Consider the following 15,379-nt stretch of genomic DNA (forward strand, 5'->3'; position numbering starts at 1 on the left):
TTTCATTATTATTTTTTATAATTTGGAGATGTTTCAAATTATCTTTGAAACTTTATATAAGTTTCATGACCGTTTCATGATAAGAATATTCAAAAAATCTACTCATAACATAAATGACAGATATTCACTGCATCCAAAGCGAAAGTAAAGATCCGGCCAAACTTGAAACTTGCTAACTTGAAGGACATATATATTTATTGGAAATTTTTAAATGGTATATGGATGATAACTTCTGTTTTTATAATATTCCCAGAATTATTTCTGTTATTTAATTGTTCATATTTTAAACTCAAAAGATATTTACTATATTTTGCCTAAATAACATTTTTTCTTTCAGTCATGACAAGGGAAATAACTCCTGCACAGTGTGTGTTCTGCATGTTTCTTATGCAATGTTAAAATCTAAGTAACATATTATATAAGCTGCATATTTGTGTTCTTAAGTAATTAAATTAAATAATATACAAAATTGAAATATCTGTAATGTATATCAAAAATATGCTCGATATAGTCGCCACTTTTAACAGTTTGGTGTATGTGCTTCCATGCGTCCGTCTGTCGGATTTTGTCTGGACCATAACTTTGACATGCAGGGACCAATCTGCGAAAGAACCAGGTCCCTAGGTTCAAGGTCAAGGTCACACCTGACAGACTTCTGGCGGGCTCGACATTCTGCCCTACAAGATGAAAGCTAGCTTTCTGCAGACATGCAGCTCGCAGCTCATTCACCGCAGACTGTTCACAGTTCATTCACCGCAGACTTTGCAGCTCATTCACCGCAGACTGTTCGCAGCTCATTCACCGCAGACAGTTCACAGATCATTCACCGCAGACTGTTCGCAGCTCATTCACCGCAGTCATTCACTGCAGACCTCATTTGCATGTGAAAAGTTAATGAAAAGTTAATGGTCCCAACTTCATTCACTTTCTATTAACCAATCATTCACCAACCATTCACCGCATCCATTCACCACAGACCATTTTTTTAGCTCACCTGTCACAAAGTGACAAGGTGAGCTTTTGTGATCGTGCGGTGTCCGTCGTCCGTCAGTCCGTGTGTCCGTCCGTAAACTTTTGCTTGTGACCACTCTAGAGGTCACATTTTTCATGGGATCTTTATGAAAGTTGGTCAGAATGTTCATCTTGATGATATCTAGGTCAAGTTCGAAACTGGGTCACGTGCCATCAAAAACAAGGTCAGTAGGTCTAAAAATAGAAAAACCTTGTGACCTCTCTAGAGGCCATATATTTCACAAGATCTTCATGAACATTGGTCAGAATGTTCATCTTGATGATATCTAGGTCAAGTTCGAAACTGGGTCACATGCCGTCAAAAACTAGGTCAGTAGGTCTAAAAATAGAAAAACCTTGTGACCTCTCTAGAGGCCATATATTTCATAAGATCTTCATGAAAATTGGTCAGAACGTTCACCTTGATGATATCTAGGTCAAGTTCAAAAGTGGGTCACATGCCCTCAAAAACTAGGTCAGTAGGTCAAATAATAGAAAAACCTTGTGACCTCTCTAAAGGCCATATTTTTCATGGGATCTGTATGAAAAATGGTCTGAACGTTCATCTTGATGATATCTAGGTCAAGTTTGAAACTGGGTCACGTGCGGTCAAAAAACTAGGTCAGTAGGTCTAAAAATAGAAAAACCTTGTGACCTCTCTAGAGGCCATATATTTCATGAGATCTTCATGAAAATTAGTCAGAATGTTCACCTTGATGATATCTAGGTCAGGTTCGAAAGTGGGTCATGTGCCTTCAAAAACTAGGTCAGTAGGTCAAATAATAGAAAAACCTTGTGACCTCTCTAGAGGCCATATTTTCATAGGATCTGTATGAAAGTTGGTCTGAATGTTCATCTTGATGATATCTAGGTCAGGTTTGAAACTGGGTCACAGGTGGTCAAAAACTAGGTCAGTAGGTCAAATAATAGAAAAACCTTGTGACCTCTCTTAAGGTCATATTTTTCATGGGATCTGTATGAAAATTAGTCTGAATGTTCTTCTTGATGATATCTAGGTCAAGTTTGAAACAGGGTCATGTGCGGTCAAAAACTAGGTCAGTAGGTCTAAAAATAGAAAAACCTTGTGACCTCTCTAGAGGCCATACTTGTGAACGGATCTCCATAAAAATTGGTCAGAATGTTCACCTTGATGATATCTAGGTCAAGTTTGAAAGTGGGTCACGTGCCATAAAAAAACTAGGTCAGAAGGTCAAATAATGAAAAAACCTTGTGACCTCTCTTGAGGCCATAGTTTTCATGGGATCTGTATGAAAGTTGGTCTGAATGTTCGTCTTAATGATATCTAGGTCAAGTTCGAAACTGGGTCAACTGCGGTCAAAAACTAGGTCAGTAGGTCTAAAATTATTAAAATCTTTTGACCTCTCTAGAGGCCATATTTTTCAATGGATCTTCATGAAAATTGATCTTAATGTTCACCTTGATGATATCTAGATCAGTTTCGAAACTGGGTCACGTGCGGTCAAAAACTAGGCCAGTAGGTATGAAAATAGAAAAACCTTGTGACCTCTCTAGAGGCCATATTTTTCATGAGATCTTCATGAAAATTAGTGAGAATGTTCACCTTGATGATATCTAGGTAAAGTTCAAAACAGGGTGACGTACCTTCGAAAACTAGGTCAATAGGTCAAATAGTAGAAAAACCTTGTGACCTCTCTAGAGACCATATTTTTCAATGGATTTTCATGAACATTGGTCAGAATTTTTATCTTGATAATATCTAGGTCAGGTTCAAAACTGGGTCACATGAGCTCAAAAACTAGGTCACTATGTCAAATAATAGAAAAAACGACGTCATACTCAAAACCGGGTCATGTGGGAAGAGGTGAGCGATTCAGGACCATCATGGTCCTCTTGTTCTGTAAGGGAGTTGTTGCATTTAAGTGTACCCGGTCTCGCACACCCTGCTATTTATAGAATTCAGTGAAAGCAGTGCAGTTACCCAACAGAAAAATATCAATTAACTTTTTAACAATTTATTTTATTCAATTTAAACATGTATTTTCCAATAAAACATCTGAAAGTGAAATTTAAAAGCAGTTATGAAACTGAAAGCTAGGTACCAAATGCTGTTTTAAGTTCTTTGAGCAGAAAAGGCTAAAACAACTGAATACATGAAACAAAAATAAACAATAGAAGCTGTTGAATCACAAAAGACCCCAACAAGTAAAATTATTCGATTAAATTCTCTGTTTGGTGAAAATGTTAAGAAAACAATCAAGTTGAAGTCATTTTGCAGGTTGGGAGAACTTCAGTAACAGTTGAAATATATTTCTTTTAGGCAAAGTAATAGGTAAATACCTACATGTATGAAGGAGTAGTGATTTTTAGCTCACCTATCACAAAGTGACAAGGTGAGCTTTTGTGATCGCGCAGTGTCCATCGTCCATCCGTGCGTCCGTAAACTTTTGCTTGTGACCACTCTAGAGGTCACATTTTTCATGGGATCTTTATGAAAATGGGTCAGAATGTTCATCTTGGTAAATTCTTGGTCAAGTTCGAAACTGGGTCACGTGCAATCAAAAACTAGGTCAGTAGGTCTAAAAATAGAAAAACCTTGTGACCTCTCTAGAGGCCATAATTTTCAATGGATCTTCATGAAAATTGGTCAGAATGTTCAACCTGATGATATCTAGGTCAAGTTTGAAACTGGGTCACGTGCAGTCAAAAACTAGGTCAGTAGGTCTAAAAATAGAAAAACCTTGTGACCTCTCTAGAGGCCATATATTTCATAAAATCTTCATGAAAATTTGTCAGAATGTTCACCTTGATGATATCTAGGTCAAGCTTGAAACTGGGTCATGTGCCATCAAAAACTAGGTCAGGAGGTCTAAAAATAGAAAAACCTTGTGACCTCTCTAGAGGCCATATATTTCACAAGATCTTCATGAAAATTGGTCAGAATGTTTACCTTGATAATATCTAGGTCAGGTTCGAAACTGGGTCACGTGCGGTCAAAAACTAGGTCAGTAGGTCTAAAAATAGAAAAACCTTGTGACCTTTCTAGAGGCCATATATTTCACAAGATCTTCATGAAAATTGGTCAGAATGTTCACCTTGATGATATCTAGGGCAAGTTCGAAACTGGGTCACGTGCTATCAAAAACTAGGTCAGTAGGTCAAATAATAGAAAAACCTTGTGACCTCTCTAAAGGCCATATTTTTCATGGGATCTGTATGAAAGTTGGTCTGAATGTTCACCTTGATGATATCTAGGTCAAGTTCGAAACTGGGTCACGTGCGGTCAAAAACTAGGTCAGTAGGTCTAAAAATAGAAAACCTTGTGACCTTTCTAGAGACCATATATTTCATGAAATCATCATGAAAATTGATCAGAATGTTCACCTTGATGATATCTAAGTCAAGTTCGAAAGTGGGTCATGTGCTGTCAAAAACTAGGTCAGTAGGTCAAATAATAGAAAAACCTTGTGACCTCTCTATAGGCCATATTTTTCATAGGATCTGTATGAAAGTTGGTCAGAATGTTCATCTTGATGATATCTAGGTCAAGTTCGAAAGTGGGTCATGTGCCATCAAAAACTAGGTCAGTAGGTCAAATAATAGAAAACCTTGTGACCTCTCTAAAGGCCATATTTTTCAATGGATCTTCATGAAAGTTGGTCTGAATATTCATCTTGATAATGTCTAGGTCAAGTTCGAAACAGGGTCATGTGCGGTCAAAAACTAGGTCAGTAGGCCTAAAAATAGAAAAACCTTGTGACCTCTCTAGAGGCCATACCCTTGAATGGATCTTCATGAAAATTGGTCAGAATGTTCACCTTGATGATATCTAGGTCAAGTTTTAAACTGGGTCACGTGCCTTAAAAAACTAGGTCAATAGGTCAAATAATAGAAAAACCTTGTGACCTCTCTAGAGACCATATTTTTCAATGGATCTTCATGAAAATTGGTCAGAATTTTTATCTTGATAATATCTTGGTCAAGTTCAAAACTGGGTCACATCAGCTCAGAAACTAGGTCACTATGTCAAATAATAGAAAAACGATGTCATACTCAAAACTGGATCATGTGGGAAGAGGTGAGCGATTCAGGACCATCATGGTCCTCTTGTTTATTTATTTCTTTTTTTCACCTTGTTTTTGTTAGCTCACCTGTCACAAAGTGACAAGGTGAACTTTTGTGATCGCCCAGCGTCCGTCGTCCGTGCGTCCCTCCGTCAGTCCATCCGTCAGTCTGCCGTAAACTTTTGCTTGTGACCACTCTGGAGGTCACATTTTTCATGGGATCTTTATGAAAATTTGTCAGAATGTTCAGCTTGATGATATCTAGGTCAAGTTCGAAACTGGGTCACGTGCGGTCAAAAACTAGGTCAGTAGGTCTAAAAATAGAAAAACCTTGTGACCTCTCTAGAGGCCATATATTTCACAAGATCCTCATGAAAATTGGTCAGAATGTTCACCTTGATGAGATATCTAGGTCAAGTTCGAAACTGGGTCACGTGCTTTCAAAAACTAGGTCAGTAGGTCAAATAATAGATAAAACTTTGTGACCTCTCTAAAGGCCATATTTTTCATGGGATCTGTATGAAAGTTGGTCTGAATGTTCACCTTGATGATATCTAGGTCAAGTTGGAAACTGGGTCACGTGCGGTCAAAAACTAGGTCAGTAGGTCTAAAAATAGGAAAACCTTGTGACCTCCCTAGAGGCCATACTTATAAATGGATCTTCATAAAAGTTGGTCAGAATGTTCATCTTGATGATGTCTAGATCAAGTTCGAAACTGGGTCACGTGCATCTAAAAGTAGGTCAGTAGGTCAAATAATGAAAAAACCTTGTGACCTCTCTAGAGGCCATATTTTTCATGGGATCTGTATGAAAGTTGGTCTGATTGTTTATTTTGATGATATATAGGTCAAGTTTGAAACTGGGTCAACTGCAATCAAAAACTAGGTCAGTAGGTCTTAAAATAGAAAAACCTTGTGACCTCTCTAGAGGCCATACCCTTGAATGGATCTTCATGAAAATTGGTCAGAATGTTCACCTTGATGATATCTAGTTAAATTTTGAAACTGGGTCACGTGCCATCTAAAATTAGGTCAGTAGGTCAAATAATATAAAAAACCTTGTGACCTCTCTTGAGGCCATACTTTTCATGGGATCTGTATGAAAGTTGGTCTGAATGTTTATCTTGATGATTTCTAGGTCAGGTTTGAAACTGGGTCAACTGCGGTCAAAAGCTAGGTCAATAGGTCTAAAATTAGAAAAATCTTTTGACCTCTCTAGAGGCCATATTTTTCAATGGATCTTCATGAAAATTGGTCTGAATGTTCATCTTGATGATATCTAGGTCAGATTCGAAACTGGGTCACGTGTGGTCAAAAACTAGGCCAGTAGGAATAAAAACAGAAAAACCTTGTGACCTCTCTAGAGGCCATATTTTTCATGAGATCTTGATGAAAATAAGTGAGAATGTTCACCTTGATGATATCTAGGTCAAGTTCAAAAAAGGGTCACATATCTTCGAAAACTAGGTCAATAGGTCAAATAATAGAAAAATCTTGTGACCTCTCTAGAGGTCATATTTTTCAATGGATCTTCATGAAAATTGGTCAGAATTATCTAGGTCAAGTTCAAAACTGGGTCACATGAGCTCAAAAACTAGGTCAGTATGTCAAATAATAGAAAAAACGACGTCATACTCAAAACTGGGTCATGTTGGAACAGGTGAGCGATTCAGGACCATCATGGTCCTCTTGTTTGTATTGTCATTATTTTTCATGGAATTTAATATTTTTCAGCTGACCTACTGGACTCCAATAGTATTATTATTGTTTTCGTCTGCACTTACCAGAACGAAGCTCCACTGGGGAAGAACCCCTTGTGTCAAATTATGCAGGGAAGAACTCAGTTTCATGAAATAATGACAAAGAATTGTTGAATTTTCTGCTTTATTCTCATAAAGAACATGCATTTGCTGGGTGTGCGAAACCGCTTACAGTGCGAAACCGGGTACACTGACTCTACTTTATTTCGTGTGTACGGCCCTATAGGCGTAGGAGCCAGGGGAGCCAGGCCCCCACAAAGCTAGGATAGGGGAGGCGAAACTATGGTTTTGGCCCCTCAATATTTTGGAAAAGAGATTTAACTTGCATTCTAATATAACATTTTCTTAGCATCATATAGATCTATTTCTTTTCAATGATTTCTGATTTGCATTTGGCCTTTCCTTGCATTCTGACTTGTCTATTTCCCTAGTGTGAGTATTGAAACCTGTACACACCAAGGATTGTTTGATTACATTTTATAGAAATAATATAATATTGAGCACAATCACTACAGTTCCGGTTTGAGCGTCCCCCCCCCCCGCCACAAAGTTAAACTGGCTCCTATGCGGGGTGCTTTACTTTATATATAACCATAGAAAGTGGTTAGGGGCCCGTAACTGGACCTCTATACCCGGAGGGTTTTTTATGCCCCCAAAGGGAGGCATATTAGTTTTCAACTGTCCGTCCGTTCGTTAGTTTGTCACAATGTTAACTTTTTTCATGAAGGCACTTTACTGGCGAACCACTGCACCCAGGACCTTCAAACTTCACATGCTGATAGTACTTATTGAGTACACGACCCCTTCAGACTTTGGGGTCACCAGGTCAAAGGTCAAGGTCACAGGGGCCATGTTAATTTTTTGCATGAAGGCACTTTACCCGCGAACCACTGCACCCAGGACCTACAAACTTCACATGCTGATAGTACTTATTGAATACACGACCCCTACTGACTTTGGGGTCACCAGGTCAAAGGTCAAGGTCACAGGGGCCAGTGTTAACTTTTTGCATGAAGGCACTTTACCCGCGAACCTGGTCACCTTCAAACTTCACATGCTGATAGTACTTATTGAGTACACGACCCCTACTGACTTCGGGGTCACCAGGTCAAAAGTCAAGGTCACAGGGGCCAATGTTAACTTTTTGCATGTAGGCACTTTACTCGCGAACCTGGTCACCTTCAAACTTCACATGCTGATAGTACTTATTGAGTACACGGCCCCTACTGACTTTGGGGTCACCAGGTCAAAGGTCAAGGTCACAGGGGCCAGTGTTAACTTTTTGCATGAAGGCACTTTACCCGCGAACCTGGTCACCTTCAAACTTCACATGCTGATAGTACTTATTGAGTACACGACCCCTACTGACTTTGGGGTCACCAGGTCAAAGGTCAAGGTCACAGGGGCCAATGTTAACTTTTTGCATGTAGGCACTTTACTCGCGAACCACTGCACCCAGGACCTTCAGACTTCACATGCTAATAGTACTTATTGAGTACACGACCCCTATTGACTTTGGGGTCACCAGGTCAAAGGTCAAAGTCACCAGGTCAAAGGTCAAGTCGCTGCGGGGGGCATTTGTCAGCATTAGTGACAGCTCTTGCTTGTAAAAAAATTGCTGTATTATCTATGAAATAGCAGTCGCTGGGGGTTGAAGACATATTGAATATCAAAGTTTAACAGTGAATTCTGTAATACTAGACTATGAACATCGGTTTCAACAACACTGAATGAATCATATCACAACATAAATAAAGAAATAAAATATAAACTATGTAAATCTTACGATACATACTTGAACGACATGCTCGATTCTGAGAATGATAAAAGCTCCAGAAGTTTTTGGAAATATATATTAAGAGCAGGTATTTTTTTGTCTGCCCCGGGAGACATTGTTTTTGCCCTGTCCGTCCGTCCGTACGTCACACTTCATTTCCGAGCAATAACTGGAGAACCATTTGACCTAGAACCTTCAAACTTCAGAGGGTTGTAGGGCTGCTGGAGTAGACGACCCCTATTGTTTTTGGGGTCACTCGGTCAAAGGTCAAGGTCACAGGGGCCTGAACATTGAAAACCATTTCCGATCAATAACTAGAGAACCACTTGACCCAGAATGTTGAAACTTCATTGGATGATTGATCATGAAGAGTAGATGACCCCTATTGATTTTGGGGTCAGTCCGTCAAAGGTCAAGGTCACAGGGGCCTGAACATTGAAAACCATTTCCGATCAATAACTAGAGAACCACTTGACCCAGAATGTTGAAACTTCATAGGATGATTGATCATGAAGAGTAGATGACCCCTAATGATTTTGGGGTCACTCTGTGATAGGTCAAGGTCACAGGGGCCTGAAAATTGAAAACCATTTCCGGTCAGTAACTTGAGAACCACTTGACCCAGAATGATGAAACTTCATAGGATGATTGATCATGCAGAGTAAATGACCCCTAACGATTTTAGGGTCACTCTGTTAAAGGTCAAGGCCACAGGGGCCTGAACATGGAAAACCATTTCCAATCAATAACTTGAGAACATCTCGACCCAGAATGTTGAAACTTCATAGGATGATTGTTCATGCAGAGTAAATGACCCCTATTGTTTTTGGGGTTACTCCGTTAAAGGTCAAGGTCACAGGGGCCTGATCATTGATAACCAGTTCCGATCAATAACTTGAGAACCACTTGACCCAGAATGTTGAAACTTCATAGGATAATTGAACATGCAGAGTAGATGACCCCTATTGATTTTGGGGTCAGTCTATTAAAGGTCAAGGTCACAGTGGCCTGTTCATGTAAAATCATTTTTTGGAAACAACTTGAGAACCACTTGACCTACAATGTTAAAACTTAATAGGATGATTGGACATGCAGAGTAGATGACCCCTATTTATTTTGAGGTCACTTGATCAAAGGTCAAGGTCACAGGAGCCTGAACAGTGACTTGAGAACCACTAGGCCAAGAGTGTTGAAATTTAGCGGGATGACTGGATATGCCAAGTAGATGATCCCTATTGCAGCCAACCATCAGTGTCTCTTTGACTTTCGCTCCTGACCCCTATTGACTTCTTGCCTATAGGACTTTTCATTGGGGAAGACATGCGCTTTTTTACAAAAGCATTTTCTAGTTTTCCTTCATAATAGGGGCCGTTAATAGGCCCCTTCTCCTCAGAAAATTTCTTTTAAATCATGCAGTTTTCCCCAAAAATTGACTTTACATCAGGTTTTTTATTCCCCTTTGCCCAAATACTGAGCTATTTTTTTCCCCAAATCAAAGGCCTGGGCCCCTTCCCCTCCTGGTAAAAAAAAACCTTGGTAAGAAACAGGAATCTGCCGGTGTAAGTACCTTGAAATCGATTGGTACTATAGCTGACACTGCCCAGGCAAAAATCCATGTTGAATGACCAGTTCACCACCGTCTTTACTAAAGAAAATACATTAAACATTCCAGACATGGGTACATCTCCATTTAAGCCTATGTGTGCGATATCAAAATCACACTAAAAGGAGTTATAAGTAGTATTAACCGTCTGAATGAGAAGAAAGCTACAGGTCCCGACAAAATACCAATTATCATTCTCAAAAGAAACCTTGAAGTTGTTGCAACAATTCTACAATATATATTTCAATTTCAGACTGGAGAACTGCTAATGCTTTTCCTATTTTTAAGAAAGGAGATCAAACCAGCTAATTACAGACGAGTTTCTATGACTGCAGTTGCATCCAAAACCATGAACACATCATCGTTTCTAACGTTACGAGTCACTTAGACTCTCAAAACATATTACCGGTACATGAAAATCAACACAGATTCTGTCAAAAGTGTTCATTTGAGTTGCAGCTATTGTTGACCACAGATAATATGTCCAAACATATTAATGCCGGACATCAAGTTGATATGGCTATCTTGGATTTTTCCAAGGCTTTCGATAAGGTCTCCCACCAACTTCTTTCTTCAAAATCAAACTTCTATGGCATCCGAAACAATACCAGACGGTGGATTGATTCATTCCTAACAGTTAAAAGCCAGAAAGTTACGGTCAAGGGTGCGACATCTTCTTCATCACAAGTCACGCCTGGGGTACCCCAGGCAACTGGAATCAGTCTGTGTTTTAATTAACAGTCTGTCTTTTATTCATTTCAGGCAAAAAACCTGATACAAGTAATAATTGCGGGAGGAAGAGTGGTGGGTCAGGCGTTTACAAGGGCACTAAAACAGGAGTATGAGGCGAGTCAGAGAGCTGCTCAACGTGCAGGGGGAGGTAATCAGGGAAGGAAGAGTGCGGCTAATGATACATTCACCGGCATGTCTTTACAGGTACAGGTGTAAATAAGATTAATAATTGAATAATATATAAGCTGCTGGACCTGTAGTGACAGCAATTTCTCTGTATGCAAGTTAGGCCTGCCTGCTTAGCTCAGTACAGAGAGCGCAGATCTACGGATCACAGGGTCATGAGTTCTATCCCTGGGCGTTGGATACATTTTCCATGACAATTTGATAAAAGACAGTGTGTCTGAAATTATTTGTCCCCACCTCTGATTCATGTGGGGAAGTTGGCAATTACTTGCAGAGAACAGGTGTGTACTGGTACAGAATCCAGGAACACTGGTTAGGTTAACTGCCTGCTGTTACATAACTGAAATACTGTTGAAAAATGGCGTTAAACCCAAAACAAACAAACATGTAAGCAAGTTAGTTCTTCCCCATTTGGTATAAAAAGCTTTGTGCTGGTATGAGCTGCGTTAATGACTGACTTAAAGAGTCACATGAATTAATGACAGAGAATGCAGAAATAGCATACAGTAAAATGTAAACCACTAAAATTGCATTTTGGGTTCAATGTCTCAAGTCAGCAGCCAAAATTATAATATAAGCATTAAATATTTTGGGATAGAAGGTCATTTAAATGGCTGGTAGACTGAAAAAACAATATGTGATATTATAAAACAGCAATGAAAGTTTGTTTGTCTGAAGCACTCAAACTGGCTCCGTACAATTGCCTATGTAGCTGTGTTGAGTAAAATAAACACAATTTTGACTCAGAAACTTTTCTTAACTGTAAAAGAAACTTTCCTTAACCCTTACCCTGCTAAATTTCTATGGACAATGAACTTGTCCATCTTCCAATTTGAACAGTACCATTAACTGATAAAAGGGGTACTTACCAAAAAAGATACTGAGTGACTGAACAGCGAACAGTGCAGATCATGATCTACACTGGTCGCAAAGGCAGAACCAGTCGTGTCCAGCATGGTACGGGTTAACTGTAAGTAAACTTTCACTCAGACGTTATCTCAGCCCACTATATAGCATTTTACTATGGTCCCCGCACAAAGTGCAATGTAATACGATTTTGACCCTTAACTTCTAAGAGACCTTCAGTTCTGATCTTCAGTCAGTAATCAGATTCTGACCTGTACTTGAATTTCCAAGTTATCGTTGGTTATAACTTAAAACTAACATTTGACCTTTGTTTCAAACAGATTTGAGGTAATTAACATCAATATATTTCAACAGGAAGCCAAGGAGATACTGAATGTTTCGGATATCACAGATGCAGAGGCAATACAGAAAAGTTATGACCATTTATTTGGGGTAAATGAGAAGTCAAAAGGAGGCTCATTTTATTTACAATCAAAGGTAATTAAATTGAATGTTTATTATGATTTTATTAGCGTCCTTAGGGTTTCAGGTTGAGCTGTTTCCCAGAAGTATAGGTGGAAGAACCATTCATAGTCAGCATTTTACTTTAAATGGCCCATTTTAGCTTGATTATTTGAGGAACATGTGGAGCCATTGCACTCACCCATGCATCAGCATCCCTATTTGGTTAAGTTTTTGTATGTAATCTGGTATCTCAGTATCCACTAACAGGAAGTTTTAACTCTTGTTTATTGAGATAGTCTGACTTGTAGTGCTCAGATTCCATAGCTCTGTTTTGCATTTTTACAAAGTTTTGCCCTTCCTAAACTAAAAAAAAATGTTATGCCCCTTTTCAACTTAGCAATGTTTGGTTAAGTTTTTGTGTGTAAGCTGGTTTCTCAGTACCCACTAAAGAGAATAGATTGAAACTCCACACACTTGTCCACAGTGATGAGCTGACATGCATTTTACAGGTTCCATAACTCTGTTTTGCATTTTAACAAAATTTTGCCACTTTTTCAGCTGTCCGCACTTTAATTGGATATGTTTTTGTATGTAAGCTTGTTTTTCAGTAACTTCTTCTTAGAATGGATTCACACATTTATTCCCTATGATTATCTGACATGCGTTTGACAAGTCCTGTTTTGCTTTTTCACAAATGCCCAACAGCCTTTTTCTTAAACTTAGCAAAATTCAAAAAGTGTTTCGGCAAGAATCACCAAAGCTTGTGTAATTTTTAATTAGCACATGACCTTTACTCACATATAGTATTATCTCCCTTGGCCCGGTAAAAACAGTTTTCCCCTTGATTTGGTAAAAAGTATTGATTTTTGACTTGTCTAAGTAACCTATTAATAGATCTTCATGAATTTTACACAACTTAAGATTCACTATAGGGCAGTGATGCATGCACAGTCTGGTCAGTTTCACTTCATGTACCAGAGTTTTTGCCCTTTAATTATTTTACAGTCTATAAATTCCCACATAACAGTAAACTATTGATGGATCTTCATGAAATTTAAGACAAACATAGATCACTATAGAGTGATGGTGCATGCATATCTTTCATCATGATTTCTTCAGTAACTGCAGAGTTATTGCCCTTTAATTGTTTTAAAATTCATATATTCCCGCAAAACATGGTAACCCATTGATGGATCTTCATGAAACTAATAATACAAATATAAATCACTATAGGGCAGAGTTTTCCCCCTTGATTTTGTGAAAAATAGGAACCAACAAACCATTGAATGGTCCTTTTGTGAATAATTTCTGTATAGGTATCTGGAAATTAGATATCTTTCAAAAATATAGTCCCCTCACTCAGAGAACAACTTATTCAGCTGGGGATATAAATTCACTGAATTTGCTTGTTTGGATTAAATATCAAGGACTCTACCACAAAATCCAGGGATTAATCTCCAGTGAAAATTAACAGTTTCACAGTAGATAGTTCCAAAAGATGCACATCTTGCTGGTAAAGGGTGACATATAAGGGAAAATTGTTGGAAAATTGTGAAGGTCTACATTAATTTTGTAGCTTTTGTTAACTGATATTAATTAGAAAGTGCTATGTTTTGCAGGTTGTTCGAGCAAAAGAAAGACTAGATATAGAACTTCAATCTCATTCAAAGCAAAAAAGGACAGATCAGCCACCCGATACTTGACACCATTCTCTGCGATATAGTTATCATTAGGCATTTCATTTTTGAATTCACTGGGAACAATGACATATTCACCAGTTCTGCACATGGCAACATCTGATCTAAAAATAACTTGTGTCATTGTTCTAAGAATAGCGCATGTGATATCTTCTAGCTGCTAATAATTTTTTTTTTTTTGGATAAAAAACAGACCGTAACAAAATTTTTCTGTTTTTGAATCTTGGTTGGATTATCCTGCATCAGCATATAGAAAATTTATTAATTTGAGAAAATAAGACTGTTTTAAAATTAAGTTATAATACATGGACACATCATTCTGTGATCAGCATTTAGAGAATTTCAATGTTTAAAGGGGCATGCCTCTAGATTTCTCTGTAATATAAAAAAAAATAATATGAGACTGCACACCAAACATCGTAAATGAGTATTATGCAAGTTGATGATTTACAAGTATAATACAAAGTACAGTTAAATATCTTCTATTTGACATCACATTTGCTTTTCTACGTATTTTACAAAGTATGTGTGTTATTTATAAACCAGTGATATTCAAAAATTCTCACAGAATCACTTTATTTTTACTTTTTTAACATGAATTCAAGGTAAGTCTGGAGGCGAGCCCCTTTAATGTACAAGATATCACATTATATATATAATGTTTTAAATTAGTCTATGTAAATAAAGATGAACTATTTCGACTTTGTCTTTAGTCATTTAGAGATTAGAGGAATAACCAGTTTTAAAGAAATACATTTGTAATAACAATAGGCAAATTCCATTCAATTACCTAGTATCAGTATATGATATAAGCATTCTCCAACTGGAGTAGAGGATCATGTGCTCTTATGAGCTACCTTAATGACCAAAGAATGCAAAAATACCATAGTTATTACAAGAGTTAGAATCACATGGAAATTGTTGATCTTCTTGAACACCTATATAGAAGTGGACCGGTAAAGTCAATTGACACTTTCTGTTCGATTATGCTTTCTCTGTAGCCCGCCCACTTAGCTCTATAGGGAGAGTGCAGTTCTACGGATTATGGGGTCGCGAGTTCAATCCCTGGGCGAGGCATATGTTCTCCGTGAAGATTTTATAAAGTCATTCATTCTCCACCTCTGATTCATGTGGAGAAGTTGGGAACAGGTTAGTACTGGTACAGAATCCAGGAACACTGGTTAGGTTAACTGCCCACTGTTACATAATTGAAATACTGTTGAAAAACGGCGTTTAACCCAAAACAAACAAACATTCTT

General features: G+C 38.1%; 1 protein-coding gene across 1 annotated transcript; it reads left to right on the forward strand.

The window, feature by feature from the left end:
* Positions 1-123: 123 nt before the first annotated feature.
* On the forward strand, positions 124-14,821 carry LOC123557510 (mitochondrial import inner membrane translocase subunit Tim16-like). Its single transcript, XM_045349001.2, has 4 exons — positions 124-214; positions 10,957-11,130; positions 12,334-12,456; positions 14,043-14,821. Exons 1-4 carry the CDS (start codon positions 212-214, stop codon positions 14,124-14,126), a joined length of 384 nt encoding a protein of 127 aa, XP_045204936.1. The 5' UTR covers positions 124-211; the 3' UTR covers positions 14,127-14,821.
* Positions 14,822-15,379: the final 558 nt, after the last annotated feature.

This window comes from Mercenaria mercenaria, chromosome 5, assembly GCF_021730395.1.
Source record: "Mercenaria mercenaria strain notata chromosome 5, MADL_Memer_1, whole genome shotgun sequence".
NCBI classification, from domain to species: domain Eukaryota; kingdom Metazoa; phylum Mollusca; class Bivalvia; order Venerida; family Veneridae; genus Mercenaria; species Mercenaria mercenaria.